At 48.5% G+C, this 24262-nt stretch overlaps 1 protein-coding gene and 1 long non-coding RNA gene across 6 annotated transcripts in view; both read right to left on the reverse strand.

Annotated features, from left to right (window-relative positions):
* DENND1A (DENN domain containing 1A) overlaps nt 1–24262 on the reverse strand; it is a 207570-nt gene that overhangs the window by 3541 nt on the left and 179767 nt on the right. For 2 of the 5 annotated variants that reach the window (XM_087943987.1, XM_087943984.1), the window contains 4 exons: nt 16259–16315; nt 9843–9931; nt 4046–4174; nt 317–572 (listed from right to left, as the gene is read on the reverse strand). In XM_087943987.1, coding sequence (XP_087800113.1) covers nt 317–572; nt 4046–4174; nt 9843–9931; nt 16259–16315 — 531 coding nt within the window. The remainder of the gene's footprint in view (nt 1–316; nt 573–4045; nt 4175–9842; nt 9932–16258; nt 16316–24262) is intronic. The other 3 variants (XM_087943986.1, XM_087943988.1, XM_087943989.1) reach the window with 3 other exon arrangements.
* On the reverse strand, nt 2098–3523 carry LOC148129449 (uncharacterized). The gene is made up of 2 exons (XR_015745379.1): nt 2365–3523; nt 2098–2288 (listed from the first exon to the last, which is right to left on the reverse strand). It is a non-coding gene; the product is annotated as an uncharacterized LOC148129449 (long non-coding RNA).

Raw genomic sequence — 24262 nt, forward strand, 5'->3', positions numbered from 1 at the left:
CTTCACCACTTCCAACCCCACCGCCGTAACTTATCTTGTCTATCTGGCTTCTCATCAGCAAATAACCAAATATACCCATCTCTAAATCCACCCCTACAGATAATTCTCAACTTACAGCTAGTGACAATGACCACTGAACATTAAGAAGGGCGTGGAACAAGTGTTTTACGGTAAACCGTAAAACATGGGTGCCTTGTCTTATGGTACCCACAACTTACAACCAGAAATCCTGTTCCAGTTATGGTTGGAAGTCAAAGACTCTCTGAACCAGCAACTCAGATGTTTTCAGACTTTCTCACCCACCCAAGTCCCATACCTGATAATCAAAGGAGCATTGTTGGTCTTCTTCCTCTTTGGAAATCCTCAGATCTTCCAAGCTCCTGGCTTGGCTGAGAGGCTGTGGTTGCGACGTCACCTCCAGTCCTGTAAAAATGTCTTCCAGAAGACTAATATCTGCGGGGCTTTCTGGAGTGGTTGGGTCAATCTGGCGGTCATCCTGGAACCTCTCAGGACTGATGCCTTCTTCTCCATCACCACTGTCGGATTCCTTCAGAGCGCGATATGGCTGAGGCCTGTCAGAAGGAACCACAATTGGTCGTTCAGGGATGGGATCCCTCTGGAGAAACCTACCAACCTCCCAATGGTCAGAGAAAGCCAGAAGGAGCTGATGGGTGTGTGATGAGTGACAACTCCACATTATCTCCCAGCTGGGAGGCTCTTAAGGACAGCCTGAAGCCTACAGAGATGTGGCCACAATATGCTCCGTTTGGCAAAGGCCACACACACATTAAGATTGAGGCAGGGGCTCTGTGGCTTACACCACAAAACTACACTAGTGTTTTGCTGGGGTTCTAAGTGCTTTCAACACAAAATAAGACACAGCCCAGCTCCAGATGGATGACATCAAGCATGCATTTCTCACAGCAATACCAATAAAACAAGGAGACATGAAGCCAAGGCCAAGAGAGAGGAACATCTTAGAAAGCATGAGACACCAGGACTCTGAAGACCCAGGAGGAGGCCCAAAGGATTCCTCTCTCCAATATGCATAAAGTTAAGGATGTGACTAAAATGAAACATGGGTTTCCTGGATCCAAGATGACAACCTACCGAGCAAGAAAGTCATGCAGGTCCTCTGAAGGACCATGAGGAAACATCTTCCTTTGGCCCAGATGAGTCTGCACGCTGTCAGGGTTCCAACGGATGCCCTAATTAATTCATGAGCCTCGAGCCAAGTTTCAAAAGAAATCCAATTATTGATTAGGTTTATTTTATTATTTATTATTTCCCCAAGTGCAGTCTCTGCCCTACGTAATTTACTGCCCACCTAGGACCCTGTTTTCCCCTCTCTTCCCAGGGCGTGTCATAAATCACATTCTCCAACAGAGCACTTTCCTGGGCTGTAGAAAACACACCTCTCTGGCTGGGTCTGGTAACCTAGGACACAGTCTTGAGAAAGGTATGCCAGGAATGTGCTTCTGGTTATAGTAAACGAACTGCTCCATCAGATCTCCCCCAACCTTCTTATGGCAACTCAAGAGCAAGCCAGGAATGCTTTACGAGTTGACAGACACTGACTATCTATGGTGAATCTTGGATTCTTGAATCCTTAAGAAATCCACAACACTTAAAGCAATGCCTCCGACATGAAGGAACGCCATGGTCTGTTAGGAGGAAGACAGGACTGAGCAAGGAGCAAGGAGGGCTTCAAACACAGCAGTATTAGGAGATGGCAGTGCAAAGCAAACCCAATTCACACACCCCAATTCACACAATCTCCAGGGTGGTTTTTGACTGGCATTCAAAACAAGACTAGAGATGGAAGAAAACACCAAAAAGACATTAGAAAAGAGCTGGGCAGGAGCTTTGTCCATCTCTGGTTGCCTCAACTCATGGATGGTTTCATTAGCAGAGGACTGCTCCATGCTCTGTTTGAGGAGGCAATGTGGTTGGGATAATAATGAGTTTTTCAGCAGACAAAGCCTTCAGTCACACAATGGCTTGGATTCTCACATGCATTAGGCAGGGTGTCCTACCAGAACCAGGTGGGTGTTGATACTCAAGAGTTTCCAATTCTCAGCTGTCACTTTTTTTCCCCCTGGAGATGCTTCTAACCACCTTAGAGCAAGCCCCAATCCCGACTTCAACCTGACTGCCCTTCGACCAACCCTCCTCTCAAAGAGGGCTGGACTTCCTTCCATGCAGAGACGACAAGACTTGCTTTCTTCTCCCTTGGTCCTCCCCAGGCCTCTCCACCCCCTCATCCAGCTCCATGTGCCGGTGGCTTTCTGCTTGCAGCTGGCGATTCACCGTAAGGGTGCCAGGGATGGACAAGACAGTTGGACTGAGGCAGGAAAACCCAACGCCAAGGCAAGCCAGCAAATCTTGGCAGTTCTTGGCCAGAACCAGAATGTGTTTGCTTATAATATGTCGCCTTAATCATGTTAATAAATCTCTCCCCAGAGTCCATGTCTTTTAATTGTGTTAATATAAATTGGCCAGTTCACATTATCAAATGCTTTCTGTGCATCTAGGAAGACCAATGCCATTTGCTTCGTAATATTCCATTGCATTTAAAAATTATTCTCATATTATCTTTAATTTGTCTCTTAGGTAGGAAACCGTTTTGATCTAAACGGATAAATTGGTTTGGAAATCTTTTTAATCTTTCTGCAATTATCGAAGCAAATATTTTATAGTCAGCATTCCATAGCGAAATTGGTCTGTAATTTATTTTTTAATCAGTTGCAAATCTGTGTCTTCGCTTGGTATAAGAGTAACACCCTGTTTTCCTGAAAATACGACCTACCCTGAAAGTAAGTCCTAGCGTGATTTTTACATGTACATCCAATATAAACCCCATCCCCCGAAATAAGCCCTAATTAAGATCCCAGAGTGCATGGATAAAAATTAAGCTAGGATGAGGATGGTGAGGGGGGTGGAGCTGCCCTACTACTTACCTTTGGACAGGTGTAGCCGGGCCTCGCACACCCTGACACCTGCCTTGCCGGCCCATTTCTTCTGCAGCCGGCTGGCTAGGCTTTCCTGAAGGCCTCTGGAGCTGATGACAAAACTCTGGATCGATCCTGAGCTCTCTTATCGGCTGCAGAGGCCTTCAGGAAAGCCTTGCCGGCTGCAGAAGAAGTTCTTGAAAGCCTCTAATAGCAAAAAGGAGGCTGGGGGTGACTCACGCAAGTGAGGTTAGTCAGTGGATAAAATCCCCCCCCCAAAATAAGACCTGGTGCCTTTTTTGAGTGGCAAAAATAAATAAATAAGACAGGGTCTTATTTTTAGGGAAACACAGTATATATGCCTCCATCCATGAGTTTGGTACTTTAGCTTCTGATAATAGATCATTAAATGCATCTAACATTGGAGTACTTAAGAGTATTTTGTAGGTCTTTGTATAGTTCTGCTGGTATTGGCTTGTCGCCGGGGGTATGCAGGGGTGGGCCGCTGGGGGCTGGAGGGGGTTTGGGAGACCCTCTGGCTAAGATTCTGTGCAGTTCGGAGAACCCCCAAATCCCACTCCTGGATGGCCCCGCCCACCCCTCCCCTCCCCGAAGTCCCCACGTGGCCCGTTTTGGATGCAGGTAAGTGCAAGACGTGGATGGAGGCTCAGGGAGGGCGAAAACGGGCACCCTGGAAGTTCGGGAAGGCTGGAAATGGGCTCGTTTCTGGCTTCCAGAGAGCCTCAGGAGCCCGGGGAGGCTGTTTTTGCCCGCCTGGAAGCTTGAGGAAAGCCTCCGGAGTCCGGGGAAGGTGAAAATGCCACACACACACACACCCGCCATGGTACAGGAGGCTGACAAGGCCACACCCACCCTAGGCACGCCCATCCAGCCACCGGGCAGAGAACCGCTTGCTAAAATTTTTGAAGCCCATCCCTGGCGGGTGTATATATCAAGCGGGGAACATGCGCGCACACAGACAGGACGCCCGCCACAGAAGCCGCTAAAGCAATGGAAAGGCTGATGGGTCCGCCAAGGCCTCCGATGCCAGGCGAGGAGGCAGAGCTAGCGAGAGCAATAGTCAAGGTAGACACCATTCAAAAGGAGCCGAGAAGAGAAAGCTGTCAGAGAAGGCAGAGGCCGGCCCGTCCTCCTGAGGAAGCTCATCGCCCGAGGAATCCTCCAACAGGAAGACCGTATAGTGGCGGGTGGGCTTGGCCAGGCTGAAGGAGACAGGGAAGAGGAGAGAGAGAGAAGAAAGGTTATAGATCGCCGGACCAAACCTGTGGAGGGAAAGGAAGCCAAACCAACAACGGACGCCAACATTCGAGGAGGAAGGGATTCCCTCGGCCTCGTGGGGACCTCTGAAGAAGGATGGAGCCCACTCTGGAGATCCTTCGGTGGCCCTGGGCTTTGACCTGAAGGACCTCTCGTCCGATTTGAGCGGATTTAACACAGTCGGAAGGGACCTTGTAGGTCATCTAGTCCAACCCAAGCAGAAGGCCCTACCCATTTCTGACAAGATGGCAGTCCGGTTTCTTCTTGGCCTCCCAATGACAATGAGAAAACAACCAATCGATGGAACCGAAGTTGCCTTCGGAAGTTGTGGGAGCTTCATCCCTGGAGGCTTTCAAGAAGAGACGGGAAGGCCACCGGTCAGAAATTGGTGTAGGGCAGTGATGGCTAACCTTGTTGGCACCGAGTGCCCATAGCGTATGCGCACACGTCTCCAAAATGCAATATGTGCACGTCCGTGTATGCGCCCCATCCCCATGCATGGAACCTGCCCCCCCATGCGTGCGCATCCCCATGCATGCGCATATCCCCCTGTGTATGCCCCCCCACCCCCCCATGCTCCATGCACGCACGGCAGAGTCCCAAAGTCCAGCTGGCTGGCGGGAGGGGCGCCTGCGCAACCAGAGCGGAGCTGGGCCCATGGCTCGCATGCCCACAGAAAGGGTTTTGCGTGCCACCTCTGACACCCCTGCCATAGGTTCGCCATCGCGGGTGTAGGGTGGATGTAGGGTCTCCTGCTTGGGTGGCGGCGGCAGGGGGGGTTGGGCTGGATGACCTCTAAGGTCCCTTCCAGCAGCTGAAAGCATCAGGAGGGCTCTTCCTGCTGAACGGCGATTGCCCTGCAACTCGGGCCTTTGCCTTTGGGGCGAAACCCCGCAACTTTGCCAAAGAGGTGTGCTGGAAAAACGTCCAGGCCTAATTTTTCTCTCTCTCTCTCTCTCCACTTCCCCTCTTTTGGCTCCAGGCAGCCTCATTAACCCAATTCAGGTCTTCCTCTCCCACCGCAGCTGCCGCCCACCCGCCACCAGCTCACGTTTGTGGCACACACAAAGAGCTGTCTTCGTGGGGGAAGGTGGTTGGGCCTGGGGCTGAACGGCCACCCGTTCATCCAACGCCAGGCCCGGTACGGTTGCAGGGCTGCAGCGGCCCTCGTCTTCTCTACACACACACACACACACCCGCTTCCCCGGAGCTCCCGTGCAGATGGCTTGCTGATCTCCTTCTAATGTTTAGTTTAACGTGTCTCCGGTTAATGCCTGACAGCCATGACAGCCCGTAGCTGTTCCTTTTTAAATATCATGTCAGAAACACGGCACCATAAAGCCGAGGATGTGTGTTCCGCGGTGGCTCTGTCTCCCTGTTCGTGGAATCAGGCGCTTCGTTTTTAATGAGGACAATCTGCATTTTGGGGGGCTTCTAACCCCCCTCCTCCTCCCCACCTCGTTCCCTCCCCCCATATGTCAGGATGCCTGGACAAATCCACAGCCATCTCTGTGGCTGGCCAAAAACCAAGAGCTGACAAATGTAGATATTTCAAATTTAATTGACACCTAAATGTACTTAAGACAGATAAACGAGAGGGAGGAGTAGGGGGAAAGAGAAGGAGAGAGAAAGGGGGGAAAAACAGCAAGGAACTCGTGGGTGAACAGTTGGGGTAGGCAGTCAACGGCAAGAGTTTTTGTCAGGAAAAGAGTGTTTTTCTGCAAAACAGGACTGTTTTTGAGGGAGAATTTGGCGGATACCGAGTAGTAGCCTTTGGTGACTCTCAAGTTTAGATCCGCTGATCAAAATATGGTCCCTTTCCTCGGACAACGGGGATGGGCTTTGAAGCAAAAGCCCTGCCCACTCCCTTAAGACCTAGTGTCATGCCCCTGTGGGGGTCTGAATCTGAGGAGGAAGAGGAACAGCTGACAGGTAGTGGGACAGTGGCTCCGTTGGCTGTGGAGGAAACCGGGGAAGGGCAAAGTCCAGCAGGGCAGAGCAGGGAAGAGGTAGAACAAGGGAGAGTAAGTTCAGAGGAAGACCCAGGCCCACCCCCTCTTCATCCTAGGGCACGCAGGGAGGAACGGAGAAAGGAGCAACGTGGGTTGCCTGGCTTACGGGGGAGGAAAGGGCCCTGATTCCCTTCATTAGCCACACCTGGGAATGAGAGTTTAAAAGAGATGCAAGCTGAGTGTGGCATCCGCTGGGAACAAACATGAGCTTATCTTGTGTTGACTTTGGTTATCTGTGTTCCAGGCATCCTCCCAACCGTGTTGATTTGTGGCCATTCCTTCACATCTGGAATTCCTTCTCTTGCCCTCTGGACTAATTATCTCATTTTGCCTTGATTGGACTTCTAGTTACAGTTTTTGTTGACCACCTTTTGGACTTGATTCTCCGCAGCCAATGGCTGTTCCTGGGAGAGTTTTCCTCCAGCCCAGAAGGTAACCAGGACATTGGGGGCAAAGTGGGAGCTAACAAAGGGACTCCTACTGATTATCTGACTGGGTTGCCTTTGTGCCACGCCCCTTTGGGTCGTCACACCTGGTCACCCTGGTCCAGCCAGCCCACCTGGAGAAAGACAAGCAAAAAAAACAGGAGCTGGGAAGAAGAGATGCTTCCTGCAGGTGAACCAAGCTGGCAGGACCTGAATCATCCCTCTTGCAAACTCTTTGGCCTGGGGGGGTGGGAAACCTTGCTATGGCTAGGGAGAGAGCAACGTGCCACCAAACCCTCCTGACAAATGAGATGGGGCACATGGACATCCCTCAGGTCTTAGAAGGTGTTCAAGGAGAACCTCAAGAGAAGCGCCGAGGTGGCCATCCTTCCTCACCAAGAAACAGGAACGTGCGGAGCCCAACAGGCAGTCTTTGGAGAAGGATGGGAGGATCCACAGAGATGCTTCCTCCACCAACAAAAGGTTTGTCGATCCACCCCCAGGGACAGAGCAAGGAGCTTCTCCCCCCTGTCCCGTCTCTGGCTTTCGTCTCCACAGGCTAAAAAGGAAGGTCTGCCTTTGAAGGCATCGGCTGTCTTCTATTGAACCCAGAGAGCACGAAAAGGATGTTCTAGGCCCGGGTGGGGATGGCGTGCCCATGCGCAGATGTGCTGCATGTGGGGGGAGTCACGCATCCATGCACAGGGGGCACGGGGGCCCAGCATGCATTCTGGGTGCTGGCACATGCGTGATTATCGGCACGGGAGCTGAAAAAGGTGAGCCACCACCGTTCTAGGTGGTATGTGGGAGCCTAGAAAAGAAAGTGATGGCTTTTTCCTCCAGGCCTATTAAACTCTGGAGAAGCCACCACTGGAAACTTCCGCTGCAGTGAACGCAGAAGGGATGAACCAAATGGGCAGGATCTTCTCGGAGCAACCCTTCTGGGTCCCCCTGAAATCAGGGGTTATTTCTCTCTTTAGAGACCAAAAGCACGAGGCAAGGAAGAGCAATGGGATCTCGAACCTGCCCTGGATGGTCCAAGGAGCTGCCAGGGTTCCTATAGTTGCAGTGTTTGAGTTTTTGAGAACCTGTGCAGATTAAGACCCTGGAGAGCAGCCTCAGTGCCTCGATCTTTTAACTGACGGTTGTTACGCCTTGTTTTTCTTTTGCAAAAGAAATGAAAGAGCCTTCACAAGCAAAACCCCCAGGGCTTCCTCCATTCCCCTGGGACTCCAGGCTCAGCCTAAACCCCACCTCCCTTTACAGCCACCCAAGTTCTCCCTCACCCCAAAATGAAGCCCGCAGGGAAGGCGCTTTGTTTTCTCACCTCGCTCCCTCGGGCCAACCTTGTTTGTTTCACGCTGGGAGAACCCAACCGCCACTTTCCGCCGGTCCCTGGTTGAGTGGGACAACCGAGCACGGAGCCTTGGGAAGGCCTGCAGGGAGGTGGGGAAAGGGGGCCTTGTCCTGCAGAGCGTTGGGCGGTCCGTGGAACACCAAAGAGGAAGCCCCCCCACCTCAAAAGCAGCCCAAGAGGTTAGATCCGCTATCCTGTCCCCTGATGGAAATGGGAGACCTTCCGCCATTATGGGAGCCTCTCTGGTGCAGTGGTTAGAGTGCAGTACTGAAAGCTACTTCTGCTGCAGCCAGCTGCCTACGGTTTGGCAGTTCAAATCCCACCAGGCTCAAGGTTGACTCAGCCTTCCCTCCTTCCAAGGTGGGTCAAATGAGGACCCAGATTGTTGGGGGCAAGAGACTGACTCTGCAAACCACTTAGAGAGGGCTGGGAAGAGGTATATAAGTCTAAGTGCTATTGCTTGCCTTCCTTCCTTCCTTCCTTCCTTCCCTTCCTTCCTTCCTTCCTTCCTTCCTTCTTCCTTCCTTCCCATCCATCCATCCATCCATCCATCCATCCATCCATCCATCCATCCATCCATCCATCCAAGCTCATGGTTGATTCAGCCTTCTGTCCTTCCAAGGTGGGTCAAATGAGGACCCAGATTGTTGGGGGCAAGAGGCTGACTCTGCAAACCACTTAGAGAGGGCTGGGAAGAGGTATATAAGTCTAAGTGCTATTCCTTCCTTCCTTCCTCCCTTTCTTCCTTCCTTCCTCCTTTCCTTCCTTCCTCCCTCCCTCCCTCCCTTCCTGCCTCCCTCCTTTCCTTCCTTCCTCCTTTCCTTCCTTCCTTCCTTCATCCATCCATCCATCCATCCATCCATCCTAGCTCAAGGTTGACTCAGCCTTCCCTCCTTCTGAGGTGGGTCATATGAGGACCCAGATTGTTGGGGGCAAAAGGCTGACTCTATAAACTGCTTAGAGAGGGCTGGGAAGTACTATGATATAAGTCTAAGCGCTATTGCTAACTGCCACCAATAAGGACCACTTGAATAATCTTTCTTTGTGGCCTTCCTGGGATAGGGAGTCATCTGCAGGAAATTGCTGGCCTGTTTATCATGAGACGTTCAAATCTTCTGTTCGGACACATGATTTCCGGGCTTCCCACCCAAAACTTCCACGCCTGTTTCTCTGCACCTCTTTTAAAGAGGAGAGAGCGTGATAAGCAATCGGTAGCTGGTGGGAGCTACAACTGCGGGCATCATCATTAAATCAAACATCTGACTCACACGGTTGTCTCCTTTCTGGAGTTTTATTTTTCCAAGCAAGATTTGGTGGGCGGGAAGCTCAGCCATCCAAACTTTCTCGCTCCTTTTTTTTTTTTCATCGTTCGACTGGAACTGTCCTCTCTAAAACCTTTTCCGTCCCAAAACACCAGAAAGGAGAAAGAATCCACCCGAACAACGGACAGCAAAATAAATTCGAGGCGACGCCAGATGGAGAAAAATGCAGGGATATCGTACGGTTGGCCTCGTAAGCTGCATGGTAGACCAAATCCTGGCCTTGGGGGGCAGAATAGGATATTTTCCACCTCGTTTTAACGGTTGATCACACAGACAGATATTTAGACTGGATTTGGCCTGATGATCCACCCATTGAGTCCTTATTATTATTATTATTATTATTTGTGCATGGGGATTTCAAGGTTAACTCTACACTTGGCAAGGGTGATGATGATCAGAGGAGAAAGTAAGGATCCAGAAGCACAGAAGATTTCTTCCACCAGAGGGCAATCGCGTTCCACCAAGCTTTTCCGAAGGAGAAATCTTGAGATACTCACTGTTCTGGGCTCGAGACAGATGTCCTCCGACCATCCATCGCCACGTTGCCTTTGGGTCTTCGGACAACTTGGGGTCTGGGTGGCCGAACCTATTGGACACCAAGTAGAGATGGCACCAGTGATTCTGACATGAGCTGGAGGAGCGATACGATGCATGCAGAGGTGGGTTTTCAGCCGGTTCCCGAGCGGTTCTGGAGAACCGGTAGCAGACAATTTGAGTAGTTCGGAGAACCAGCCAATAGCACCTCTGAGTGGCCCCGCCAACCCCATCTCTTTTCCGCCTCCTATTGAGTCCCAGCTGATCGGCTGGGTCTCCTTTGGTTGCCCTGCATAGGAGAACGGAGCTGGAAAGCAGGTTAGTGGGGGGGGGAGGGAAGGGGGATTTTACAGTATATCCTTCCCCTGCTACGCCCACCAAGCCACGCCCACCAAGTCAAGCCACACCCACAGAACTGAACAATTTGATTCCCACCACTGGATGCGCCCTTCCTCAATCCAAGATCACGCCGCCCCTTTTGGAAATGGCACCCTCCTTTGCTAAACCCCATCGATCCAGATCCCTTCGGACTCTGCTAATCTGTTAAATCTGTGAAAAGTGCAAAGAAGAACCACCCAGATGTTTCAAGGCCTGGAAACTAAAACATGCGAAGAATTGCCACCCGAAGTTCTTCATCATTGGGTTTTTCTTTTTTTAAAAAAGAAGAAACCGGACAGCCACTTGTCTGAAATGGTAGAACGTCTCCTGCTTGAGCAGGGGGCTGGACTAGAAGACCTCCAAGGCCCCCTTCCAGCACTATTTGGATTAATTGAATGAATGAATCTTGTTCTTCTTGATGGTTAGAAGAAGCTCCTGGTCTGGTTTGAGCAACTTCTTTAAACCAACAAGTGAAAATGAGGCAAGGTGGTACCACTCCCCACTTAAAACACTTGACTCCAAAAAAAACGGGTTAGTCTCGGACACTCCAATGTTCTCCACCAGCTCCTGAAAAATTATTTCTGCTACTTCACGGAAATAGAGACGTCCTGTCTCCCGTGCCCTCCTCCATCCCCACAGGTGGGCTATCACGACGTTGTGGTCTTCACACGAGGGCTCCAGAAAGTATGCTTAAAAAACCCAGAGCTCTCCAAACTTGGCAGCTTTTAAAGACTTTGTGGACTTCAACTCCCAGAATTCAAGTTGCCAAATTTGGGGACCCCCTGGTCAAAACAGGCTGATCCAAATCCTCAAGAGGACCCCCAAATTTGCCTTCCCAAGGGATGAGAACGGCGTGCGCGTCTTAGCACATCAGGGTGCATCGGGGTGATCCAACTTCCCAATTGTTGCAAAAATGTGAAGAAGACTCTCGGCTTTTTTTTTTTTTGCAAAACGAGAAAATACGCCCAGATTTTTTTGCAAAACGAGAAAATACGCCCAGATTTTTTTTGCAAAACGAGAAAATACGCCCAGATTTTTTTGCAAAACGAGAAAATACGCCCAGATTTTTTTTGCAAAACGAGAAAATACGCCCAGATTTTTTTTGCAAAACGAGAAAATACGCCCAGATTTTTTTTGCAAAACGAGAAAATACGCCTGGCTTTTAGCCAACTGAGAAACTGCACAGATCTTTTTTTAATTTTTTTTTTTTGGCCAAGTGAAAAAAAAATACGCTTGTGTTGTTTTGTCCTCGGAACAGCGAAAGGCACGGCTGTCCCTTGAAACATTCTTCAGCTCTTCCAATGGAAGGACCTGCTCGTCTGAAAGAGCCCAGCCATGGACCTTTGCCCCCCTTCATCCTGCCCCTCACCTGGGTCCTCTAGAAAGAGACTGAATGTCAGCCCCTCCCCCCATGGGACGGAGGAGAGGGGTCAGGTGCCAGAAAGCCTCCCAGCCCAGGAGCGGATGCAGCCCACCAGGCTAATTTCCTCCTCCGTCCACCCAGAGGAGGCGAATTTATAGCAGGCAAGGAAGGATTAAGTTTGCGGCAGGAGGGTGTGTGTGGGACACACACACACACACACACACACACTTCGTGTGAACTTGCAAGGCGGAGAAACATCGGAGGAAAAGAACAACAGAGCTAATTAGGGGAGCTGGGCTGTCAGAGCAGGGCTGCATGGCTGAATGCCAGCAAACAAAGGAGAAGGCTTGGCAATCAGCGGGATGGATGGAAGAGGCTGCTTCATTAGGGATGATAAAACACGGGGAGGGAGGGGGAAGAGGGGAGGAAGCTGGCAGGAGGGGGAGAGCAAGCAAGCTGGGGGAAAGGTGGGGGGGGAGAGAGAGAGAGAGAGACTGAGACTGTTTAATTAAGCCTAAAGCTGGCTTGTCATTTGCTGCAAACCCTTTCACCTTTGAGTTGGCCTTCTTGGAGAGGGGACCTTTCTGCCAGAGACGGCATTTCCATCTCTCTCTCTCTCTCTCTCTCTCTCTCTCTCTCTCTCTCTCTCTCTCGGATGTGTGTGTGTGTGTGTGTGTGTGTGCGTGCCAAATCCCATGGAAGACCTCTGGAAGGAGGGTGAGTGAGAAAAAGGCCAGGTCCCAGCAGGGATTTTAAATGCGCGCTAGCCAAGAGAGAGGGTTAAATCTCCTCCAATCAGAATAGAGCTGGGAGGGGACCTTGGAGGTCTTCTAGTCCAACCCCTTGCTCAAGCAGGAGAGCCTATATACCATTTCAGACAGGTGGCTGTCCAGCCTCTTCTTAAAAACCTCCAGTGAGGAAGCACCTACAACTTCTGCAGGCAACTTCTGTTACGCTGGTTAATTGTCTATTAGGAAATTTCTCCTTAATTCCAGCTTCCTTTCTCTCCTTGATGAGTTTCCATCCATTGGTTTCTCGTCCTGCCTTCTGGGGCTTTAGAGAATAATTTGACCCCCCTCTTTTTTTTGTAGCAGCCCCTCAAAAACTAGAATACTCCTCTCCTGTCCCCCCAGTCCTTCTTTTCTCTAGATTAGCCAGACCCAAATCCTGCAGCCGTTCTTCGTATGTTTTAGTCTCCAGGCCTTTAATCCTCTTTGTTGCTCTTCTTTGCACTTTTTCCAGTCTCAACATCCTGTTTGTAACCAAAACTGGATGCAGTATTCCAGGTGTGGCCTTACTAAGGCTTTATAAAGAGGTAGTAATACTTCCCCTGGCTTTGATTCTATGCCTCTGTTTATACAACCAAGGATTGTGTTAGCCTTTTTGGGTGTTACCGCACACTGCGTCCATGCGACAAGAGTATGCTGCAGCTAATGCTGTACTCTTAACAGGCTACTTGGGGCTCGGGGGCCCATGATGGCTGGAAGAGGACTTTCGGGGACTAATGAGGACTACCTCAAGCTTGGTTCTACGTAGATCCAGAGGTAAGTTTTCAAAAACTTGAGTTCTCCCATGGATAAACGCAATCTGTTCAAGGGATTTGGTTGAGACACACAACTAGCTGCAACAATTCCTTCCACCAGTGCCTCTTAAATTTCATCCATCATGTTGACCACAAGGCCAAGTAACTCATCACACATCAAGATGACCAAGTATCCAAGTGGAGTTGAAACCAGCTGGATAGAGTAGACTTGGAGCAGAATAACAGGCTTGGAGGGGACCTTTGAGGTCTTCTAGCCCAACCCTCTCTGCTTAAGCAGGCGACCTTAAACCATTCTGAACAAATGGCTGTCCAGCCTCTTCCCAAAAACCTCCAGGGATGGAGCACTTCTGGAGGCAAACCAGTTCCGCGAGGTTGCTCAAAAATATTTTAGCTTAACAGCAAATTTTGATTACTGTTTAACAAAGATATTTGTTCCCAGACAACACACACTGTTCAATTGAAGATGGAATTATTAAATTAAAAACTAGCTCGATACCCTATGAAACCATGTGGTTGGGCTTAGTTTTTGGGGAGGAAAATAAGGGGAAAATAATTATGCCTCTGCCTACCAGCATCCATCTGGCTAGCATGCTGTCAGTGTGTGAGAGAGAGGAGGGCTGTTTGGAAACAGAAGCAGCATTTGCTGTGTGAGCAAGGAGACAGCAAGGAGCCTGGGCGTGGCTTAGCTCAACTGTTCTGGACTAAAGCTGTTTGATGCTGTGAAACTAAAACCGAAACTCCTCTCCTCTGCTTGTGTTTTGCATTTGGAAGAGATTTCTTTTCAAGCGGGGAGGGGGAGTAGAACTCCTTAGCATCAGAGCATGTTAATAATAATTATATAGGAAATACTAATGCTGTGATGGTCATTTCGAAAAATCCTTTCTTAGTGAGCCCCTAGAAGCCAAGAGGAACATAGGTACCAAATTTCAAGTTTGTAGGCTTTGCGGTTCTGGAGATTTTGTGATGGTGTGTGAGTGGTATTTCACATTTATATATATTATATCAAATTAATTAAAAACATTTTTTTAGCTGAAAACCCAAATCAGTGGAGGAAAATCTACTGGGTGGAAAACAAACCAAATAGGATGCAATTTTTTTCCTCTTCTTAGGTTGAAATAAAGCACTTTTTAAAAAAATGGATACTGAATCAAACGTTTGGAGCAACAAAGACAGACGTGATCACACCAGATCACCACCTTCCACACATGTAGGAAGCACGATTTTCAACGCATGAATCCATAACAATGACCCCCGTCCCCCTGTTAAATAGGCATGCCTCCCCTTCCTTCAAAGTTGGCGAACCCACACCGGACGTTAAGAGCAAGCGGAGAAAGGCTAGCAGAGTGCAAGGGAGTGGACAGCCATGAAATTCCCACGCTAGGGTGCCCAGCTGGACGGATGACCATCTTGTCCGTGATTTTTTTCTCCGTCTTGCTTTCAAAGGAAGGAATCCGACTGCGGAAAGGAAGAAAGAGGATTCTGTCCCTTCTGTGGTCAAAGAGGACCAGCACAAGTAGAGTGGGAGGGGGAAAAAAAGGAGGGGACATTTTTGTCCAGTGAAGATCCTGGACAAATGATTATAAGGAGTGTTTTTTTTTTTTTTTTTTAAAAAGAGAGAATCCGATGAGGATTAAGCGCAAGAATAATTAACTCAAGTCTACTTTCAGCCACCAGGCTGGGTGTCCTGGGGGATGGGTAGGAATAGCGATATATATATATGTCGAAGTGCTATTGCTGCCTGCCTGCCTGCCTGCCTGCTGTGGTGACACAGTGGTGAGAATGCTGTATTGCAGGCTGACTCTGCCCACTGCCAGCAGTTCAATTCTCACTGGCTCCAGGTTGACTCAGCCTCCCATCCTTCCAAGGTGGGTCAAATGAGGACCCAGATTGTTGGGGGCAAGAGGCTGACTCTGCAAACTGCTTAGAGAGGGCTGGAAAGCACTGGGAAGTAGTATATAAGTCTAAGGGCTACTGTTATTGACCTCCCACCCTCCTCCCCCTTTTTTCCTTCCTTCCTTCCTTCCTTCCTTCCTTCCTTCCTTCCTTCCTTCCTATTCTGATCCTTCCTTCCTTCCTTCCTTCCTTCCTTCCTTCCTTCCTTCCCTGTTTCTTATTCTGATCTCCTCTTCCTTCCTTCCTTCCTTCCTTCCTTCCTTCCTTCCTTCCTTCTTCCTTCCTTCCTTCCTTCCCTTATCTCCTCCTCCTTCCTTCCTTCCTTCCTTCCTTCCTTCCTTCCTTCCTTCCTTCCTTCCATCCTTCCTTCCTTGGGCAGAGGCTGACTTGCAACCTAAAGCACTGGGAAGTGGCATATAATCTAAGGGCTATTGTTATTGACCCTCCCTCCCCTTCCTTCCTTCCTTCTTCCTTCCTTCCTTCCTTCCTTCCTTCCTTCCTTCCTTCTTTCTTCCTTCCTTCCTTCCTTCCTCCCTCCTCCCTCCCTCCCTTCCTTCCTTTCCTTCCTTCCATGGTGAACAGTGGTTAGAATGCAGCATTGCAGACTAAGTCTGCCCACTGCCAGGAGTTTGATCCTGACTGGCTCAAGCTTGACTCAGCCTTCCGTGCTTCCGAGGTGGGTACCATGAGGACCCAGACTGTTGGGGGCAAAAGGCTGACTCTGCTAATTGCTCAGAGAGGGCTGTAAAGCACTGGGAAGCGGTATATAAATGCTAATGCTATGTTATTATCCCAATTTAGAGGCTAAAACCAGGCCTTGGTGCTTGGCTAAAGTTTCCATCCAAACCAAGAATTGGTTCCACCAAAGACCCCCCTCTACCAAGAATTTCTTCTCCTCCTTGCATCCAATCCTAACATTTTAAAACTTGGGAAGACTTGACCAAAACGGCTGAGCCTGGAGGAGCTTTTGCAGAAAAGAATAATCTGGAGTGAAGACAAAGGTGTCCAAAGACCCACAGGAGTTAAGAGCGGCTCTGGAGAAGAAGACCAGCAGAACCTAGAACCTACGCAGCTTGAACCAAGGTCACCGTCCCTGCCTGGCTTCTCATGAGGTTGCCAAAGGCCATCCAGCAGAGTTTTTTTTTTAGTAAGATGAAGGAGCAATGCAGGGTTAGAGGCAGGCAAACGGCCAGTTTACTCACGGGCCTGGTGGAACGATGGATCTTGGGAAGTGGCGGTCTCACCGGTCGTGCGCTTGGCTGCAGCAAAGTGGAAACTTCAGTCATTAGCCCTAGGGAGCGGGCGACACCCCAAAACATCACCCAACCAAGACCTTCAGAAGGACGTCAACTTCCTGGAACAAAGTCCTGGCGATGGGAGGGAATGTTCTGACCTTGGCTTTCCCCCAAAAGCACTAAGCAGACTTTTGGTCCCGGCAAAACCCCTTTTATTGAACGAAGGTGAATTTCTTGCATTCACATTCAGCCAAAGGCCTGGCAAACAGTCGTTTCAAGGATGTAATTATAAGCACAGACCTTATCTAGCTTGGAGAGCTGCCAAGTAACTATTTCTAAACGCAGTGCTGACAAGGAAGGACTCAGCACGGAGTCTCTGAAATGCACAGACGGATCTTCACTGCTGCAACAAAGGACTTGTTTCCTGCAAAAGCCCCCTCCCCTTTTGCTCCTCTTTTAATCCCTATGGGAGGGGCCATTCACCATCCCCCTGTGGCCTTACTCCCACATCGACCCTTAGTTTGTAATTGTTCCTTCCTTTTGGCAGCTCTGCGCATGTGCAGGCTGGGAACCGACTCCAGCTGTTCCCCTGCCCCACTGCTGTCCGACTCCGAAGGCAGCTGACCATTGCCAGCCTGCCCTGGCCCCATCTCTGCCTCTGATGCAGAGCCCTCGTCCGAGCCTTCCTCAGCCTCCAGGACTGGCCCAGGTTCCTCCCCAACCTCCTCCCTGTCCGTCTCTGCTGCCAGCTCCGCTAGCCACCAGCGGGCCACAACAGGGAATCTCAGATCTTTTGAACTTGTTGGGCTTAAAAAATGTAGAGGAGAGTGGGAAGCCAAGGAGAGACGGCTCTGCCTACGTCTTTTAATTTATTTGATTTAAATCAAAATAGAGCTGGAAGGGATTTCGGAGTGGTGCGGTGGCCTAGAGGTGGAGCTCTCGCCTCACAATCAGGAGGCTGTGAGTTCGATCCTAGGTAGAGGCAGATATTTCTCTCTCTGGGCACAATGAGAATATAACTGCTGAATATGACTCCGCATTGGTGACAGGTAGGGCATCTGGCCAGTAAACACTCTGCTAGCTCCATTCAGTTTCCCAGACTCCATTCCACAAGGAATTATGGAGTCATTAAAAGATGATGATGAGAGCTGGGCAGGGACCTTGGAGGTCTTCTAGTCCAACCCCCTGCCATCAAGCAGGAGATCCTATACCACCTCAGATGATTGTCCAGTCTCTTCTTAAAAGAAGAGCACCCACAAACTTCTGGTGGCAAGCAGTTCTACTGGTTAATTGTTCTCACTGTCAGGAAGTTTCTTTATCAAGTCCATTTCAGGATCTTTTCTGGTACTTTGGCAGAAGTGGAGGAAGAGACATCCTGTCCACTGATAACTCTGGAAAGGAGAATACAGATAGTCCGTAGCTCACAACCACAACTGAACCCAAATTTTACGTTGCTAAGTGAGTTCAGCCCCATTTTACGATATTTCTTGCCACCTTTGTTCAGTGAATCCCTGCAAGTTCTTAAATGAGTCACCTGGTTTTTAAGCGAATCCAGCTATCCCCACTGACTTTGCCTGTCTCCCATTGCTAAACAAAATCACTTCAGCTGTTAAGTGAGCCGCCTGGTTGTTAAGCGAATCCGGATGGCTTCCCGTTGACCCCAGCTTGTCAGAAGGTTGCACAAGCAGATCATGTGTCCGCAGGGATTGCTGCGACCATTGTAAAATACAAGTTGTCATTGCGAGCATCTGAATTTTGGTCCCGTGACCACTGCAACGGCCGCTAAGTGTGAAAACCGATCCCAGGTCCACTTTTCCCCCCAAATGTCATCGTAATTTCAAGCGTTCGTTAAACAAATGGCCGTAAGTTGAGGACTATCTGTATTGATCTGCCAAAATAGGTCACAAAATAAGAGGAAAAAAGGGATGATGGGTGGCATGCAGGGGGTGTGTGTATACTCTGAATCCTGTGTCAGGATTCCGACAATCGCCAATTAAACCATGATTCTCGAGCTAAACTTCAAAAAACTGCAAAGGATCTATTGGAGGTGACGTACTGGCCCTGCCCTGTATGGAGCCAACTCTGGCATACGTAATTTACAGTCCACTGTGACCCTGTTTCCTCCCTCCCGCTGGGTGTGTCATAAATCAGATTCTCCAATTGAGCCCGTTCGCAGGCTGGGTGTCATCATTCACGTTCTCCAATTAAATATATTCACGGGCAAAAGCTCTGGTAGTTTAGTTACAACCTTTTAAAGAGAAGAGTTGGAATGTACTTTTGCTTTCAATTGCTCTTCCAGATTTCTTTCCCCCCCCCCTCGCTTTTTTTTATGGCAACTATTAAAACAGGCATAGGAATGTTTTATGAGTTGACATACTGGACCTTTCCCTTCCCCTGCTCCAAAAACAGATCCCCGAGACATGGAACGTCGTATGGAAAGCAGCCTCCGGTCTGCAGTTAATTTGTTGATGCAGCAAAACGCATCCTTTCCCAAAAAGGTCAAGAATGGGAAACTCTGGTAGAAAAAATCTCTTAATTAATTGCGCTGTGTCGAGAAAGACGCTGTGAATGTCCAAATCGGAGCCGGCGGAGGGGCCTTAAAACGACTGCCGCTGGTTTGCGGTTCAAGGACCAGCTATAGAACGAAGGAAGATGATTCCACATTTCACTGGCTCTTATAATGGACTACGGGTAGTAACCGTTCCATCTTGGCACTGGCGGGGGGGGAGGGGACTTACAGCCATTTTTCATGCTTAAATTAGATTAGGTTGCCTCCTCGCGAGCAGTCTAGCTGACCAACATTGTGCCTGCCTCCTCTCTGCTCTCTGTGTCCTTCGATCGGGAGGAGGTGTGGATTCCACCTCTTCCTCGTTGTTAATGGAATTGCTGTTCCCGGTCCTCACCTGGAGCCTCCTGGCCAACTTAATGCCAATTCAGTCTGTTGCTGGTCCATGGACCCAGCGGAGGCGACTCCATCAGGCTAGCATGCTCTGACCCCTTGAGGGGGGTCTATGACCAATTTGCTGCAGCCAACTTGCTGTGGCCAACTTGCCACGGTAAGCTCGCTGCAGCCAACTCCCTGCAGGAGAATAGTTAAGCGAAACTTCAAAAAACTGCAAAGGATCTTATATCTAAGAAATAGTGGAATAGAACCATTAAAGAAAGGATGCGAAAGGAGGGACAACCTGAAAACTGGATGACAAAAATGAAAAGCATTTTTGACCTGGACTAATTATGGGTGGTGATGGAAGAATTTGAACTTTTAACTATAGGAGTTAGCGTGGGAAAAATCTAGAATTGGCTTTGCCTTCAATCATGCCAAAGTGATGAACTCATGAAAGGATAGAATAGAAAAGAATAGAATAGAAATATTGGAATAGATGAGGGGAGAGGAAAGAAGAGAAGATGGAAGGGAAGAGAAGAAGAGAACGAATAGAATAAAAGATGGAACAGAATAGAATGGAATGGAATATTATAACAGAGTTGGAAGGGACCTTGGAGGTCTTCTAGTCCAGCCCCCTGCTTAGGCAGGACACCCTACACCACTTCAGACAAAGGGTTATCCAACTTCTTCTTAAAAACTTCCAGTGTTGGAGCATTTAAAACTTCTGGAGGTAAGTTTTTCATAAAGAGACCGGATGGATGGTCTCGGGGGTGCCTGGCTTCAGTTGGGTTCGTCAGTCAAAACCTTGACAACCAGGCTGCGAGAGGCTTGGGAAAATCATTGCAAAACCTCCCCAAATATCCCAGGAGAAGCCAACCACCCTCTCCAAGGAACATCCCTTCCATGAAATCAAGTAGGGAGGGGGGGGGCTGGGGTCTCCCCAAATTCTCAAGAGGCCGTTCTTCCCACCCCCTGCCTCCCCCAAACATGCCAGAAAACTGTCCATTCCGGGACTCCAGCGGGCATTTAAAAAAAAAAAAAAACACCCCACAGCTAATAGGTTAACAACTCTTTTTCTCCGGCTTCAAATGGAGAATATCAGAAAGCCGAGGGAATATTCGGCTTTCCAATTTGTACCAACCGCTTCCCTGCTCCTTGCAACGTGTGTTTGACAGAGCTGACATTTTGTACCACTGCGAGACGGGAGGAGCGCCTGTGACATTCTTATTCATGGTAGCGCAATGCCCTTGTAATGATCAGCCCTGGTCGATGCGCTGACTTGCAGCCGCCCCGAGCCCTGCGAGAACAAACACGAGGCGAAGACGGCGGCAAGGCAGCTCGGCTGCCTTGTTAAGACAGCGCCAGGTTCCTAACGAAGAGCAGCGACTGGAAAATTTCACTGTCAACTCCTCAAGGAGGCTGTCAGTGGAGAACTAACGGCATACATTTCTGGTGAGGGGGAAAAAAAAAACCCGCAGAAAAATTCACCCTACGCACGGGGAAAGCCAAAGGCACAAAGGCTGGGCCGGTTTTTAAAACTTTTAACAACTTCTTCTTCTTCCTCCTCCTCCTCCTCCTTCTTTTTCTTCCTTCTTCTTCTTCCTCTTCCTCCTCCTCCTCCTCTTCTTCTTCTTCTTCTTCTTCTTCCTCTCCTCCCCCTCCTCCCCTCCTCCCCCTCCTCCTCCTCCTCCTCCTCCTCCTCCTCCTCCTCTTCTTCTTCTTCTTCTTCTTCTTCTTCTTCTTCTTCTTCTTCTTCTTCTTCTTCTTCTTCTTCTTCTTCTTCTTCTTCTTCTTCTTCTTCTTCTTCTTCTTCTTCTTCTTCTTCTTCTTCTTCTTCTTCTTCTTCTTCTTCTTCTTCCCCCTCTCCTCCTCCTCCTCCTCCTCCTCCCCTCCTCCTCCTCCTCCTCCTCTTCTTCTTCTTCTCCTTCTCCTTCCTCCTCCTCCTCCTTCTTCTTCTTCTTTTTTTAAGGAAAAAACCAAAAATAGTCCAATTTCAAGGCTTCCCCTGGTAGGGGCTGGTTCCTGAGCTCAAAGTCGCAATCCATCTCTCTACGCAATCCGAGTTAAGACGAACACCAACCTGAATTTAATTACCTGGTGGGAAGAACTGTCTCCCCTGAAGGTTGTGTGTGCATAGAAAATGTGGTTTCCGGCATTGGTGGCAGCCAAAAAAACCTTCTAGAAATACATGCGTGTTGCTTCTAAAAGGGTGTCACCCTTTTAGCTAGGTGAGCTTGGCAACCACGGGGATCAGAGGTGGGTATTCAGCAGGTTTGGACCGGTTCTGCAGAGCCGGTAGCAGAAATTTCGAGTGATTCCGAGAACCCAGCCAATCCCGCCTCTGACTGGCCCCGCCAACCCCGTCTCTTCTCTGCCTCCCACTGAGTCCCAGCTGATCAGTTGGGTCTCCTTTGGTTGCCCTGCACAGGAGAACGGGACTGGAAAGCAGGTTAATGGGGGTGGGAGGGGAACAGGATTTTTAGTATAGCCTTCCCCTGGGTTGGGGTGGGAATGGAGATTTGACAGTATCCTACCCCTGCCATGCCCACCAAGCCACGCCCACCAAGCCACGCCCACAGAACCGGTAGTAAAAAAAAAAGAATCCCACCACTGACCAGAAGGCAACACAAAAAACAGGGGGTTGGACTAGAAGACCTCTGAGGTCCCTTGCAGTCCTATGATTCAGGAAGGAAGGAAGGAAGGAAGGAAGGAAGGAAGGAAGGAAGGAAGGAAGGAAGGAAGGAAGGAAGACATTACGTTGCATCCCAAACTGTCTATTTTCCTATTATTGTCTCACAGTGATGCCACTGGATCATGAATATTTATTTTGAATGCCTTGAATCAGGGAGAGATAGGAGAAAGCTACCTGGACATTTATGGACTGCAAATGAAGTTCTCGTGGCTTTTGGTAGGGTTCCTTCAGGAGCCCCCTTCCTACCCGTTCTGCCTCCTTTAAGAAGCCAACTTGTCCAGAAGAAGACCTCTCTTCTGGTAGATCAAAGATTCCATTTAATTCTTCTACCTCGATTGAAGTTGATATTGGAAGTATAAGAGAGTGATGGAGATCTTTCTCTCTCTAACATCATGATTCCCCAAAAGAAACTAGGGGATAAATATTTTAGTCATTCAATCAATCAACCAAGGGACCATCCAAGAACAATTAAACAAGAACAACTGAACAAGAACCATCCACGAACAATTGAAACAAACTAGTCATCAACTGTTTTTCTCTCCTGCAGAAGAATCCCAAAGATCTTTCATGAATCTCAGGCATCAACCAGCACCCCTATGAGGTAGAAATGACCATGCCAAGGTCTCAGCTACTATTTTAATCCTCCCAAAAGATATGTTTTGGTGCAACCTTCTTCTTTAACCTCTCTCCCTTTGACATTAAGGATTTTTGCCATGGATTGCTCTACTGATCAACACGCTAGAGAGGACAAATCTCTAAGGAAGCTAGCCTGCTAAGACATAAAACAGGAGTTTCCTTCATAGTACAAAATTCCCCCAGTTTTCAGTGGGGACACCAGAGGGAAGACTTACTGGGATGGAGAATGAGTGTATCTCACAGCCAGAGCAGAACGCAATGCAAGAACCACCTCAAGCAGAAAAAACATCACCTGGACCAGTCCCTCAACACTGTCAAACTATTTACTAAGTCTGCATTACTATTACTATTACGATTAATCCTCCCATCCTTCCTTTCACCCATCCTCTCCCACTTATGACTGTATGACTGTAACCTTGTTGCTTGTATTCTAATGATTTCTAATTGCCTGTTTGATTGCTTAATTGTACCCTATGACTATAATTAAGTGTTGGACCTGATGATTCTTGACTCTTGACGAATGTATCTCTTCTTTTATGTACACTGAGAGCATTTGCACCAAGATACATTCCTTGTGTGTCCAATCACACTTGGCCAATAAAGAATTCTATTCTATTCTATTCTATTCTATTCTATTCTATTCTATTCTATTCTATTCTATTCTATTCTATTCTATTCTATTCTATTTCATTCCAATATCTCTATTCTGTTCTGTTCTGTTCTATTCTAACCTAATCTAATTTCATTCCAATATTTCTATTCTATTCTATTTCATTCCAATATTTCTATTCTATTCTATTCTATTCTATTCTTTTTCATTCTAATATTTCTATTCTATTCTAATCTAATTTCATTCCAATATTTCTATTCTATTCTATTTCACTCCAATATTTCTATTTTGTTCTGTTCTATTCTATTCTATTCTATTCTATTCTATTCTATTCTATTCTTTTTCATTCTAATATTTCTATTCTATTCTAATCTAATTTCATTCCAATATTTCCTATTTCTATTCTAATTCTATTCTATTCTATTCTATTCTTTTCATTCTATTTTATCTATTCTAATCTTTCATTCCAATATTTCTATTCTATTCTATTTCACTTCAATTCAATTCAATTCAATTCTATTCTATTTCTATTCCTATTCCTATTCCTATTTTTCTATTCTATTCAACCCTTCCAGAGCAGAACAGCGAGACCCCCCCAAAGAAGGGCCTCTCCCCACTTTTACCCCTACGGCACAAAGCCACAACTCGCCCCACCAAGGCAGCTCGTCTGAAGGCAAGACGTGCAGGGACACACCCACACACCCTGCTAGGTCCAAAGCTTGCAGGGTGAAACCGGGAGAAAGACCTCCCAACCAGGTTGCCTTGTTGTGTTGGGGAGGCAAAAATGACCCCCCAAAAATATATATATATATAAGTCAACTGCGCGCACAGCCGAAAGGTGTTTACGCTGTTGTCGCTTCAGCCAGCAGGCGGCTGAGCTCCGTCCGTCCTCTTTGTGAGCAGATTAATGACGGCGACCGGTAAGAGAACAAGGCACCCATGACCAACTGTCAACTCCAGTTGGGTGAGCCCTAATGAGTTAAAATTAAATGTAGCAGTTAGGCTCTGGCAACCCAGCCCTCCCCCCCACACACATCCCCTCCTCGTCCCCTTCAGTTAATCTGTCACTTAATGAAGAAAAGCGCCACGGACAGACGACAGCCGGAGCGAGGAGCTGCCGGCTGACTTACAGGAGGAGGCTGATTAAGG

The sequence above is a fragment of the Notechis scutatus genome, chromosome 15 (assembly GCF_049901735.1).
Source record: "Notechis scutatus isolate UNSWTSFEM ecotype Mainland chromosome 15, rNotScu1.2, whole genome shotgun sequence".
Lineage (NCBI taxonomy): Eukaryota > Metazoa > Chordata > Lepidosauria > Squamata > Elapidae > Notechis > Notechis scutatus.